Source organism: Pogoniulus pusillus, chromosome 3 (assembly GCF_015220805.1).
Source record: "Pogoniulus pusillus isolate bPogPus1 chromosome 3, bPogPus1.pri, whole genome shotgun sequence".
NCBI lineage: Eukaryota > Metazoa > Chordata > Aves > Piciformes > Lybiidae > Pogoniulus > Pogoniulus pusillus.
The window spans coordinates 28,647,780-28,662,622 of NC_087266.1; the positions used below are offsets into that span (position 1 = coordinate 28,647,780).

General features: G+C 39.5%; 1 protein-coding gene across 1 annotated transcript; it reads left to right on the forward strand.

Annotated features, from left to right (window-relative positions):
* Nucleotides 1-2,752: 2,752 nt before the first annotated feature.
* UFM1 (ubiquitin fold modifier 1) lies at nucleotides 2,753-12,653 on the forward strand. Its single transcript, XM_064173404.1, has 6 exons — nucleotides 2,753-2,837; nucleotides 2,924-2,980; nucleotides 3,357-3,414; nucleotides 7,667-7,706; nucleotides 8,131-8,163; nucleotides 11,375-12,653. Coding segments are annotated over exons 1-6 (258 nt in total). The 5' UTR covers nucleotides 2,753-2,835; the 3' UTR covers nucleotides 11,443-12,653.
* The last annotated feature ends 2,190 nt before the right edge of the window (nucleotides 12,654-14,843 follow it).

The window sequence follows — 14,843 nt, forward strand, 5'->3', positions numbered from 1 at the left end:
GGCAGGTTTTTAACTTATTGGGGGAGAGATCCACTCTAACCCATCACAGACATCAACACCAATTAACTCTCCCAGCTGAGTGCACTCATGGTAAACTCACAAAGACAGGAACAAATGAAAAATCAACTCGAAAAAGCTTTAGACAGGGAGTAAAATAATACATTTTCAACACTGCAAAGGTCTTACTTTATGAAATCATTTGGATTCCTGAATGTATATTCAAAAATCCTGACCCTGTGCACTGTGTTTTCATAGAAAGGTTTTGGTGGCAGGGAGGTGGGTAGAGAGAAGGCTACAGGGCTGGATCTTGTAAGGTGCTAGAATAACAGAATGTCAGGGACTGGAAGGGACCTCGAAAGAGCATCTAGTCCAATCTCCCTGCCAGAGCAGGATCTCCTATACCAGCTCACACAGGGACACATGCAGGTAGGTTTTTAATGTATCTCTAGAGAGGGAGACTCCACAGCCCGCCCAGATAGCCTGTTTCAGTGTTCCATCACCCTCACAGTGAAAAAATTCCTCATGTTTACATAAAACTTCCTGTGCCTCAACTTGCACCCATTGCTCCTTGTCATTGGGCATCACCAAGCCTGGCTCCATTCTCATGGCACTCATCCATTACATATTTATGGTGAGAGATCACCTCTCAGACTCCTTTCTCCCAAGATAAAAAGCCCCAGGTCCTTCAGTCTCTCCTCATAAGACAGATGTTCCACTGCCTTAATCATCTTTGTGGCTCCCCTCATGTAAGAGAGCCAATGCCAGCTGGCTACAAGATAGAACTACCATTAAACTCTTGACGCATGCTCAGAATACAGCTTCACAGCACCTTAAGGTGAAGTGTGGTATCACTGCCTACCAAATGGTCTTCATGTCCTCTGCTGCTGGTTCAGGAAGATAAACAGCTACAAGCTGTCTAGAAGGAAAATTTTTGCATCTCTAGCCATTTAAAAGTCTTGGTTATGGCTCTGTGTCAGAACACAGCACTACCCAGGTCTGGATTTAGACTGCTCTCAGCATCATAGCACATATACACTCAAACTAGATTTAACCAACTCTGGACACCAAAAAGCAGCCCAGCTTCAACAGCACAAATATTTGGGTGCACTTACTTCCTTCAGAGGGAAACTCCTTAGAGTGAAAGGTAAAAAATGAAGTTCTAAAAGTGCCACTTTTTAATTTCAGATCTACATTAGTAACTGTGGCACAGAAAATAGCAACCCATTGACAGAATCATATAAATGAAACATATTAACATCATGCAAAATTAACTGATTTTGAAGAGGGCAAGAATATGGGATGGCATTTAGCTACATAAAATGCAAGGGTACAGGCTCAGAGGTGGTTATTATTTCTAACTTAAGGGGTAATGTCTCAGAAGCATGGGGATGAAGGAGCAGTAAGATCATGAATGGATTACAAAATGAGCACAAGGCACCAATGTAATACAATTGTGAAAGGCCAACACTGTAACACAAATGCAGGAAATGTAGATAATAATGCCATTGTACAAGCTGCTAGTGAATTCTCATTATTTTCTACATTTTTTGTGTGCTATTTTTCTGTGCCCAAATAACAGCAATACAAGGATAAAAAGCTGAATTCCACGGCTAGGCACCCAGCCAGTGGGTTCGGTTGGAAATCACTGACTGCAATGTGTCAGCTGCTTTTTGTACATTTCTTCTACCTTAACCCTAGTGAGACTCCAGTTAAAGCAAGCACACCAAAATGCTTTTCCGTGACCAGTGTGGCAAAAAGTGTGCGGTAACAAGCGCAGCGCCTCAGCCTGCGGTGAAAGCTGACCTTTCTGCAGACAGCAGAAACTCTGGAAATAGGACAGCAATCTGGCAAAATGTTCTCTGCATTCCAAATACTGACACATCCAGAGTTGGAAACTCAGCCATGAACAAGCATTAAAGACAAACATTACTTTGCAGTTTCCTGCAACCTTATTTACCCTTTAAATAGTTTGCCAAAAGTCACAGATAACAAAACTGGAAACGGCTAGGTTTCTGCCATAAGTTTACCCATCACTATTCAAACAGATCTCAAACTCTAGCTCCACATCCAAAGGACGACGTGAATACTAAGGGATGTGAATCGGTATGCGTCTGCATCCGTCTTTCATTGCATAACACCTGCCGAACACTTTTGAGAACGACACAGTAACTGAAAGCCTCAGGTAATCACCCCTAAAGATGAGCCACCCCCACACCGCCGCACACACATACTTGCTGCATACACATACACACACGTAAATCCGCAGTTATAAACAAGCCCACATGTAAACTCATCAATCCCTTGCTGGTGTTTAATCAAAACCAAGGGAGCTCATCTTCGTTCGACAGCCGCATACGGCAGACCAGCGCAAGGCGCGCAGGCCGCTAGCCGTCACGTCCCTCTGCCCCGGACACGCTACACGACAGGTCCGCGGCCCTGTGCAGTTCCGCCCGCCCCGGCCCAAGCACGCTCCCGCCACTTCCCCTGCGGGACTGCCGTGACGTCACTTCACGACGCCTACGAAAACATGGGCGTCCCAGTGCCGGGGTCCTACCTCGACCGCGAAGCTGCCAAAGCCACTGCCTCATTAGACATCCCCACTGCCGTTCTCCGGTGCGCTAGTGCGCCCCTCAGCCTCTCCCCTCTGCATGCCAGTAAGGCATGAGGACAGAAGACGTTCGCTTTCTCTGCTGAAGCGGTCGGCAGAGGGGTTTTAGTTTTCCTTTACAATCAGGCGCTCCGCCGACAGCTCAAGAGGGAAGCGCAACGAAGGCCCCGCCGGGCGCCGGGTGGTTGTTGACGTGTCGGTGGAGGGCGGCGGTGCTCGGAAGCATCATGTGAGTGAACAATCCCGCGCCCCGCTGCCCTCTTCTCTCTCCCTTCTCCCAGCCCTAACCCAGTACTTTCCCCTCACTCTCCCCAGGTCGAAGGTTACCTTTAAAGTGACGCTTACCTCGGATCCGCGGCTGCCTTACAAAGTGTGAGTGCTGTGGCGGATTGGGGATGCTGCAGTGTATGCGTGACGCGAAAAGGCCGTGAAAACTGGCAGCAGCACCAACACAGGGCTCCTAAATCGACTGGCTTTTAATGATCTCCCTGGCAGGCGTTTCGCTCGAATGGAGAAGGCAATTTTCCCCCTCTGTGTAGAATGAGAGGCGGGTTACTGTTCTTAACTCGTCCGTCTCGCTTTTCTACTTGTTCTACTCCCAAATGTTATCTTCTTAGGCTTTGAACTAGACTTTAAGTAGTACATACACGCTTTTGGCATTGGTAAAACCTAAATTTCAATTAGTATGATAGCAAATAATGTTGGCTTTCAGGTTGTCAACAGTCAAGTGTTTATGCTGTAATTTCAGGTTAAGTGTGCCTGAAAGTACCCCTTTCACAGCTGTCTTGAAGTTTGCTGCAGAAGAAGTAAGTAGCAAGTGATGACTTTTTAAACTTTTGAAACTTAATAAAACTAAATGCAGAAGGTTTTTAATTTTAACATAAAGTGGTTAATCTGGCACAAAGAATGTCCTTGTTAGATACATGTGGATAAAAGCTTTTCTGGTGTCAGTGGATGTGCTAAAACTTTTCAGAATCCTAAACTTAGCAATTCTTGTACAATGTACACATTGAGAATGGGTGTTGATGCAAACCCTGTTCTTCTTTGCAATTGTATTAAACTATTTTATACCAGTAGTGTAAACCTTTGTGACACTGGCTATAATTAAAAGGTACTGCTGTTACATCATTTTTCAAATTGTTTACGTAGAATATGCAGAAAATTCTTTAGAATTATTTAGGAAATCCTTAAACTGTTCTTTTATTCAGTTTCAGTAAGCTCTTACTTCAGAGATGCATGTTTTTTGACTACAGATGTTAATGAGATTAGACATATTGTCTAGGTTGAAAAAAGAACCAGATGAGATAGACATGAATAAGGTGTTCTTAGGTTTCTGGGTATTTGATCTTTCATGTGGAATCCCAAAATAATAGGTGCCTAAATCACCTGTATAATGTATTTGAAGAGATGCATCCTGTTCATTTCAGATTAAGTGTGCAAAGATTAAGAGATGTTCTTCTGGCTATAAACAGTAAAATAAAGTGCTAAAAGCATGATGACTTTTTAAGATCTAATTAGTAAGCAGATTTGGCTGAGAGTCCATTCTTGCAATTCTTTCTTTGTAGGGAAACTTGAAAAGTTTTCGGTTACTTAAAATTTCAGTTGTTCAAGCATTAGAATTGTAAGAAAATAAATAATTAGGAAGGACAATGGGGTTTGTGTCTTCTTATGTTCCTAGTGTTCTATACCACTACATGATGGAACTTAGTGAAAACACAGCTTCTGAGAGAGGGATATGTGGATTTTTTGTTTGTTGTAACTTTACTTGAACAATATGCAGAATAATAAATCCTGTTAAAGATGCTTACTAATTTAATTGGGATTTTTACTATATTTCTTCCCGAATTATTTTTAATTTCAAGTAATGCAGATGTGCCCACAAAACCCATGCATATACTCCTAGACTGAGAAGTCTAATAAGCAAGAGATGTTCCAGAAAATACTGGAGTGGGACTGAAGAATTGCAGGCACCAAGAGTGAGTGGAGCCATTTCTGATGGGAGAGTTGCCATCAAAGCTGTTAACTTTGCCTACTCATAGAAGCACAGTGTGAATTGGTGATAGGGCCTTCTTGACATGGCTTTGGAGAATAATGAATTAGTTAAATATTCACATTTAACAAACCATTATTTTTGTTGATGTGGGTATTTTGAGCATCCATGGGACTTTGCTGTTTGTCCTCAGACAATTCTCCATCAGCACTGAGCTTTTTACATTTCTAGACCAGGCAGAGCAAAATACTTTGTAAACAGAGTGGAAGAAAACCTATTAGACTCTTCCCCAGGGATGAAGCTTCTTTTATCGTTTATGAACTGACATTGAAAAGAATAGGAGAGAATACTCGTCATATATAAATACGTTAATGGTGTTTTGTGTTTTGTTTTTCTGAACTGCATAGTTTTAACATTAACTTAAGCAGTGTGTTACAATTCAGATACCAGTTTCACAGTGGCTTCTATGAGACATAGAAGGAGAAGTTCAGAATGTAGCCCTGGGTTTTGGTCTCCAGAGAAGTGTGTTGTTTTCGGAGTGACTAAAGCTCTTGAAACCTAGAAGGGTTTAGGTTTCAGCTGTTTAGCCTTAGCAAGTTTCTATTGAGTTGCTTTCAGAGTCTTAAAATTTTGGTCAGTTTATAACCAGAGTTCCACTGGAACTGTAGAACTACAACATGATACAGAATTATTATCTTAAGTATCAGGTTTCAGTCACAGTGCTTTGTCGAAGGTTATAATTTTTCCAAGTAAAGTTTTCTGAATTCTTTCATTGCATGAAACAAAATGTGTTCCTCCTCCTTTTTTTTCTTTGTTGTTTGGAAATAACCAAAATATTTTTTTCTATGTCATCTCCAGCCCATAACATAGGAAAGTTCATTTTAAACAGTTCACAACTGGCAGAGATCAAAGTGAAAGTAAACTGTATCGTTGAACAGGAAGGTTTCAGGAAGTCTCAGTCATTTGTGGTAGTCTCAGCTCTTCCCAATATATACCTTTGGCAGTGATAATTTAGATAATGCAATTAAATTCTACTTAGTTTTGATTTTCTCTGTCTTACAAACTGCATATTAAAAGTGTAAATTTAATGTGGAGTATTGCAAACACTTTGACTTCAATTTTTATCTATTTGTACTTCTTTCCATGATTGTCAGGGTTTATTGTGACAGTGATAATGTTTTTATTTACAGTGTGTTGGTATCTGCCTCTCATCTGTTAGAGGTACTTATTCATAGAATGATTTCAGTTGGAAGGGACTTCCACCCTCCCTGTCATGGGCAGGGATACCTTCCACTAGACCAGGTCACTCAAGGCCTCATCCAACCTGGCCTTGAACATCTTAAGGGAAGGGGTATTCATGACCTCCTTGGGCAACCTGTTAGTTTCTCACCATCTTCCCTGTAAAGAATTTCTTCCTAATATCCATTCTAAATCTACATCATAGAATCATAGAATCAACCAGGTTGGAAGAGACCTCTAAGATCATCCAGTCCAACCTATCACCCAGCCCTAGCCAGTCAACTAGACCATGACACCAAGTGCCTCATCCAGGCTTTTCTTGAACACCCCCAGGGATGGTGACTCCACCACCTCCCTGGGCAGCCCATTCCAATGGCAAATCACTCTCTCTGAAGAACTTCCTCCTAACACCCAGCCTATACTTCCCCCGGTACAACTTGAGACTGTGTCCCCTTGTTCTATTGCTGGTTGCCTGGGAGAAGAGACCAACCCCCACCTGGCTACAATCTCCCTTCAGGTAGTTGTAGACAGCAATGAGGTCACCCCTGAGCCTCCTGTTCTGCAGGCTAAACAACTCCAGCTCCCTCAGCCTCTCCTCATAGGGTTTGTGTTCCAGACCCTTCACCAGCTTTGTTGCCCTTCTCTGGACACGTTCCAGCACCTCAACATCTCTCTTGAATTTAGGGGCCGAGAACTGGACACAGGACTCAAGGTGTGGCCTGGCCAGTGTTGAGTACAGGGGAAGAATAACCTCCCTCGTCCTACTGGCTACACTGTTCCTGATCCAGGCCAGGATGCCATTGGCTCTCTTGGCCACCTGGGTACACTGCTGGCTCATCTTCAGCCTACTATCTACTAGTACCTCAAGGTCCCTTTCTTCCTGGCTTTCCAGCCACTCTGTCCCCAGCCTGTAGCATTGCTTGGGGTTGTTGTGGCCAAAGTGCAGGATGCAGCACTTGGCCTTGTTGGACTATATACTGCCGGTCTTGGCCCACTGATCCAGCCTCTCCTTTGTAGAACTTCCCTAGCCTCAAGCAGATCACTGCTTCTGCCTGCAAGCTTACAGAGGGTGCATTCGATCCCCTCATCCAGATCATTGATAAAGATATTAAGCAGAAGAACTGGCCCCAATATTGAGCTGTGGCAACACCACTTGTGACAGGCCACCAACTAAAGTTAACTATGATGCACCAGCGCTCTTCAGTCTTCTCCATCCAGACAGTTTATTCCCAGTAAAAATTGTTCGTCCAAACAGTAAGCAGCAAGTTTCTCCAGGAGACTGCCGTGTCAAAAATCTGTGGAGGGAGCCAGATCAGATGTAGTGCTGTTAGTGCTTTTGTAGGCAAATTCTCGAGTGAATTCTTGGAATAGTTCACTTGGAGAGCTCCCAGTAGAGCCACAGAGAAAGCAAGGAAATTGGTCAGAATTAACCAAGCCTAGCTCAATATCACTTAACTCCTATTGCACATAACAAGCAGAATTCTTAGAAGTTCATTTCCATACATGTTTTCGGTATTCCTCTATTTAGTATAAGAAGTAGTATTTCTTAACTTTGCATATGCCTGTTATATTTTATCCAATAATAATAATAATTGGATTTAATGAGCTGTTTAGTACTGCAAACTTTGCATTCTCTACTGAGAGTCTAATCAACTTTGACTTTAAGCCTTTGATTTACTTTCTCTATAAATCTGATATGAAGGTTATCATATTTTTTTGTACCTGAACTGGCTAGAACTATAATTGATAATTGCTCCTCTTATTTCCCATATAATTTCTGCCTTAAGTATGCTTCTTATGTTATTTTGTCTTTCTCTTCTTTTCTTTAGTTCAAAGTTCCTGCAGCAACAAGTGCCATTATAACAAATGGTAAGAGTATAGGGTTTTTTTAATATATATTTCAATAGTTTTTCTAGTGTATTTTCAGTGAAGGGGTATTGATAAAAGCTAAAGTGTCTGTTCTTTCACAACCTCTACAAACTGAAAAATTAATTGATACTACAGCATTAAATTGCTTATGCTGCATGGGATGAAAGTATTAAACCATTAATATTAATAATTCAGTTTTGTCCAGACACATAGTTTGATTTTTCTGTGCTGAAGGTTTCTTGTTAGCTTCTGTGACATAGCTGCCTGAGGTCCTGATGTAGTAGTTGTATCTTGTTGATACTTTATGTTTTTTTAGATGGAACTTTAGTGTAGCTAGAACATCTGTTTGATTATGTGTATAGTATAATACATCTATTTGACCTTCCCCTCTTTGTTTTTCTTTATTTAATTTTTGTTTTTCTAGATGGTATAGGAATAAACCCTGCACAAACAGCAGGTAAGTTATTATTCATGAAGCCCAGAAATAAAAACCTCATTATTTTTCTTTTCAACCAATGTACAGAACTCGGGGTTGATTTATATTTTAAGTTTTGATGTCTTGTAAGTGAGAAGCATTACATCAATCAGTGTAGTGTGTAAAAAATTGAATCCACAAAGCTGTTGTTCAGCATTTGTTTAAGAATAAAAGGAATTGCTTCTGATCTTCACAGCATAGGTGTTTAGCTTAAAAAAAGTAATTCTGGTTTACGTGCTACTGAGATAATGAGAAGCAGCTGGATTTTTTCCCCCAGTATACCTAGTTCTGTAGTATTTGATATTTTAACAGCACTTCTTATGAGATATGTCCAAAAATTATACTCAGTTTTGGAGCAGAAGCTGTTGGTGCTTTTGGAAAGCATGTTTTCAGAAAGAGAGTATTGTCTTGCTTGAAAGCCCTCTCATTCTCACCAAGGGATTCTATGTAAGAAATGTAACTTCAGCTGTGGAGGCTTGTTAGGAGACAAAACTTTATTATCTCTGCCATAGAAGAGTGTAAAGCTTTTCCCCATCACCTGAAATACATAAAAATGTAGTACAGATGTTGAATTGCAAAAGCGATGAGCAGTTGATTGAGTCTTGCTGCTCCTCTGGTTTTTGCACGAAATCTCCGCCAGTTCTCATTTGTATGTACTATCTTTTCTGCCAGTCGTTTAATAAGATACTACACCATTTTATTTTTTTTCTAAGGAGAGCATGAGAAAGCAAGATACTGTCAGCTTACTTAGCTATGTAAGAGAAATAGTACAAATCTTTGCAAAGCATATAATAGCACTGAATTAGTTGGGGCAATTAATGAGGCAGGAATTATAAAATGTGTAGTTATTTAATTTCCAAAAAGCCCCACCCACAACCTATGTACAAACTAGTTAAATTTGGGTTCTAATTCAGTTGAGAAAATCTTCACAAGGATGCTTATGGGCAATTCATTAATTTAGGAGAATCAAAAAATTGGGAAGGGTTTCACCACAAAATGGCTCTGCCCCATTTATATTAGGAAAAGGGAAAGAGGCAGACGATCTCTGACTTGGTCCTGATTCCTCTTGGCACTGTGGTTTGAAGAGGTGCAGATGTGCAGAGAGCATGATGTCGGTGACACTTCTCACTACGTCGTGAGGCACTTAATGCCTTCTGATAAACTTCAGTGCCTCAAGTATGCAAAGGTCTGTTGTAGATCTGTATGCAAAGTATTTTCATTGTGGTCTTAATCTTATCTGCAGATGTAAAATTGGGCACATGGGCTGCACATGATTTATTTTTTTAAGCATGGAAACTACCATGACAATGTTGTGGCATTGACCTTAAACTTAACCCCAACCCAACAACTGAAAAACCAATACCACCTCTCTAGAAACAAACAAACCCAAAAACCAAGAAAAGAAAAACCAACCAACCAAAACAACCAAAAAAACTGATCTAGACTGAGCCCAAGACCCAGATCAAAATCCATACTTGGTTTACAAGTAAATTTATATAATATAGGTATAACCCTATGTTCAGCCTTATTAACTGGTATCTCAAAAACTTAGTAGGGTAAAACATACTTTTGGTTTTCCTTATTTTGATTCATTGGTTTGTGAGTTTGGTGGGGTTTTTTTCCATATATTAAAGTTCCTGTAGATTGAATAGTTACTGTAGTCTTCAAAAACTTTGCAAAATAAGATGATCTGGGAATGAAGTATAGCCTAATCTTTGGAGATTTCAGAAGTTTTGTATTGTTCCACTATTTCCTCACCTTTCTGAATAAAAGTACTCAAGTACCACTTTCTGTCATTCTTCCTACATAATTCCACAGAGCAGGAGAAATGAAAACTGAAATAGCTAGGCTCAACACTTAATTCTTGTATTGATTTCTATTTTAAATCCACCATAGTTCAGGGAATGGTATGTCATAACTGTAATAAAACCACTTTGATATTAATGATGGAAACAGAGGTGAGGTGAACTGCTCTCTTCATGAAAGGCAGCTGTGGCCTGTTTTCCAATGTTGGAATTATATGATGGCTATTGCAATACAGACATTTTTTAGCTACATTAGCAAGCTTAGCTCTCTGTTTTGCTGGTGTAACAGATTGTATTGAGTGGGTTTTGTAAACCTCTTCAGTATATGGTCTTGGCAAATCTCTAAAACCAGAACATCATCTGCTAACACCTTTTGAACTAATTTTGTAATACTCATGTTGAATAAGTAGGGTGGTTTCAATCCTGATCCACATGCTGGAAAAGTGAAGCTTGCAAAAGACTGTCTTTACTCCATATGCTAATCTCATGAACAAATGCTGAGTATCTATTTTGTGAGAGCACTGTACATCCCTGAAGAGGGGAGCTTGGGAAAGAAGTACAGTTATTCTGATTCCACACATCAATGCAAAGACAAATAAGAATGGGTAGATATTATCAAAAGGGGATAATGCAGAATTGTATGCAATCTTCTTTGTTTAGTAGCAGTATGAAGTAGAAAAAAATCGTGTAGTAATTCAATAATTTGACACTTTCAGCAATGTGGTTTCATTTTCAATTGTTACATTTAATAGAATAAAATGGCAACCTGAATGACAATGCTGCATACATACAGGAAATATTCTTGAGGACCAAGTATTAGAAACTTCTAGTTTTCATACTATGTACTCTCTTTGAAAAGACTGTCATTAGTAAGACTATACAGTAATAAAGACAAAATGCCAGATTTTTTTTAAAGCTAAACTCACTTATACTTGGATATGTGGAGAGCCTTCCTAAAAGAAAAGTACAGTTGAAGTTGTGAAGTTAGAAGTAGATAAGTACTGAACCAAGGAGAGGATTAAAAATTAATATATGCATGAATGATCTCAAGATAAAAAATATTTTTTTTATTTCACAGTCTTAAAATTGTTATGGCATGTAAGTGAAATCAGACATTCAAGTATAGATCTGCAGAGCTTGCAAAGCCGTAGATTGCAAGTTTTACTAGATGACTTTGGGTCTGGTATTTTTATTTTAAATTGAGAACTCTTTGGATTAAGAGTGACAAGATGAAATTCCATGGAAACATGGAATGGTATATTAAAAGAATTACTGCAAAGTTAGTTAAACATTGATTAAACATTATTATCTTTTAAATGTGTGTGCTTGTTTATGTAACATTTTATTTGGTTGATTGGTAACATGCTCTGGTCTGTTTGTTTGTTTAGGAAATGTGTTTCTAAAGCATGGCTCAGATCTACGGATTATTCCCAGGGATCGAGTTGGCAGTTCTTAACATTTCCTGGAGGCTTTGGAATAAGTGATAATGCCATCTGAAAAAGGTCTATTTATTTTGGAACTCTGAGGTGCGACTAATGAATTGACCTTTTTTTTTAAAGCCAGCAAAAATTACTTCCCAGGTTTCAATTTCATGTTAAATTATGGACTGATTCTTCCCTGACTAATAAAACAGTGTGCTGATTATACATTATGTTCCAAAAGAACATAGGACAAGAATAAATATGTAGTCACAGTCCACAAATCTGTAAATTACTGGATATTGTCGAGCCTATTTCATGGAAGGGGGAACTGTGTTACAGTTTTCCTACAAAGAATTTGTCCTTACTAAGTGCAGAGACTATTTTTTACCCTTTTTTTCCTAATCTTAATTCCATGTTAGAGGAGAAGTTTAGACACAGTTCAAGTATTAAGCTCAAAGAGAAGGGAAATATCAGAAGTTTATTACTCAAATAAGTAAATAGCTGCCAAGTGCTCCAAAGTAATTATAAGACTTGCTGCAAATATTTTAAATAAATTAAAAACCACAGGTTTCTGTCTGTTAAAACTTCGTTTGACATACTGTGAAGTTAAACACAGGTTCAGAGAATTTTGAAGAAGTTGATCTTCTTGTGTGAAATACCATGAACTGAGAAGGATGCAGCATAATTTGGGAGTGTGTAGGAGGTGGTCAAGTGTTTCATTCCTTTTTCAGTAAACTAATACTGGTTCTTTCTGGAAGTCATGTTTTGTAATTGCGTGTTACATGGGAAACAGCTTACAGTTCACTGAAATGTTTGTGGTCAGATTATATGCTTCTTGTTTATAAATGGCCAGGGTAAACTGTCAGTTGTGTATTTTAGTTAGAGAAATTGCTGCTTTATTTTTGAAGTGGTAATCTACTTTGTAATTTAGTGTATTTGGCAAAGTCTTACCCTGTTGTATTTTTTTTCCTGTCCTGCTGAGTTTTAACAGAAAGAACAATGGGTGATCCAGTGCTTGTTTAAATTAATATTGTCACAATACTGTCAAACTGTCCTGTTCAGAGAATCTGTTCAGAGAATCTGTCAGACAGTGCAGAAGTACAAAATACCCTTCTGAGTGTGTGCAAATTGAGTATATAGACAAACACTCTTCTGAAAGTGATATTTAACTTTAAAGATTTTCCAGCTCTAAGATGAATTGTAAAATTCTGGATTTTCCTTTATTAAAATAATTAAATGGAAAAAAGGTGCTGACTTTTTTCTCCTCTCACATTAATTAGATTTTGACAGCCATTGAAAACTCCACCCTTTATCTTTCTAATCAACATGCTTCAAGATTCATTTCAAGCCAAAAGCTGCTTCTTATGAGGAATTCAACAGGCAGAGTGTGTAGTTTGTATTGATATATGACCACAACATATTTGGGATGAGCCAAATCATTTAGGATGGCTGGTTTATGTTGCAAGCATACTCTAGGAAGAGAATTTTTGGCAGAATCATAAGTGCAAGAAGTCCTAACAAGGTTTTTAAAGAGCTGTAATCATTCTCGCAATTCAAACAATATTATAGGTCTCTATCTCAAATCTGTTATTTGACAAAATTCAAGGATCACGTGGAAATTTTTAAAGGAGGGTAGGACTATGTTTAGGTAAAGTACAGAAGAACTGGAAGATATGGAAATGGCCCTGAGAATAGTTCTGTCAATATTATATGGACTTTCTTCCTTCTCTTCCTGAGTTACAAAATCCTAATTTTATTTGGGTTTTGAGTTTAAAAGAACGTTTTTCTCTCTTGTTGCTACTAAATAATCATAAAAATTGCTGCCAGTAGGTCTTAAAAGTTGAGGATTTTTCTTCTTTGTGTTTAGGTTGATGGTGAAAACCCAGCCCCCGCTGCTGCTCCAGTGATATAATGGAGTAGTTAGAGCAAGAGAAGCTGTGCCAGTAAGACAGCAGAATGTTAGTTGGTTCTGAAGGTGCTGAGGCACAGCAGTCTTTTGTATGGCAGCAAGCAGGTAGCCATCAAATGGAACACTTTAAGGGGACAGTGGAAAAAAAAACTCTGCAGTCATCCTGGAAGCTTTGCGGAGACTGGTGAATCTGGCAGGAGTGCTGAGCTCCAGCTGAGTAGAATTCAGTCCACCTGCAATACAGATTTAAGTAAAACATACTCAGCTGTACATCTCAGTAGAGAGTTTCAGCCCCTGTTCCTGGTGGTGGAAGGTAAATACTAGAGACTTAACAAAGGCCAGTGTGATCTTTTTGAGGCTAAGCTCTGCAGACTGTTTCTGAAGTTGATGGAAGTGAGAGAGTCCTCTAGAGAGAGATCCAGAGTAGCTAAATCAGTCTTCAGTGCTAAATTGCCCTTTGGAGGAGGGCACTTTACTAATTCAAGAAAACCATTGAGGTATTAGCCTGCAGGGGCCAGGGTTAAGCATAGTGAATACCTTCCCCAGCAGACACTTTCCTGTCAATGTTATAAGTGACAGCGTTGTACTACCTGCTGGCTGTTGTTTGATCTTGGTGTTTAGCACACGTTACAAAGCTTCCAAAGACTTGTCCAAATCCAAAATTACAAGAACTGGTTTGCTTGAAAACCAACCCACATTTTTGTGTGACAAAATTAACTGAATGTGTTTGGAGTTTTTTTTGGGTTTTCTACAGCAGGTTCAGCAGCCTTGTAGGGAATAGGAGGAAGGCTTGTTTTTACAGAAAGCTTTGTCAGGATAATATTAGTTTGATGCCAAGGTACCCACTGAAGCCACTTTATCTCTCCCATCCTCAGATGAATAGGGGATGGAAAATATAACGAAAGGCTTGTGGATCAAGATACAGACAGGGAGAGATTGCATATCAATTACTATCATGGGAAAATCAGACTTGACTTGGAGAATTAATTTAATTTATTGCCAATCAATTTGGAGTAAGGTAATAAACCCAAATCTTAAACCACCTTTCTCCTCTCCCTCCTTCTTCACTGACCTTGGTGTCTGCAGAGATGTTTCACACATCCTCCTCTCCAAATAAAGCTGCTGGGTTTCTTTCCTCTTTTTAAATATGTTGTCACAGAGTGGCTACCACTGTCTTTGCTAGCAGGGGGGCATTTTAGAGCTGGCTGGCATTGCCTCTACTGGATGTGGGGGAAGCAGCTTCTCACAAAAGCCACTCCTATAACTCCAAGAGTATAAAAATGTTATCATGTAAAGCTGGTACAGAATCACAGAATACATTGAATTGGAAGGGATCTTGTGCAGCCCTCCTGCAGTGAGCAGGGTCATCTTAAATTAGACTAGGATGCTCAGGGACCCATCAGGTTTGACATTGCATGTCTCCAGGGATGTGGTCTCTACCACATCTCTGGGAAACCTGTTCTGGTATTTCACTACTCTTATTGTAAACAGCTTCCTTCTCATATCTAACTTGTGCTACAAATTTCC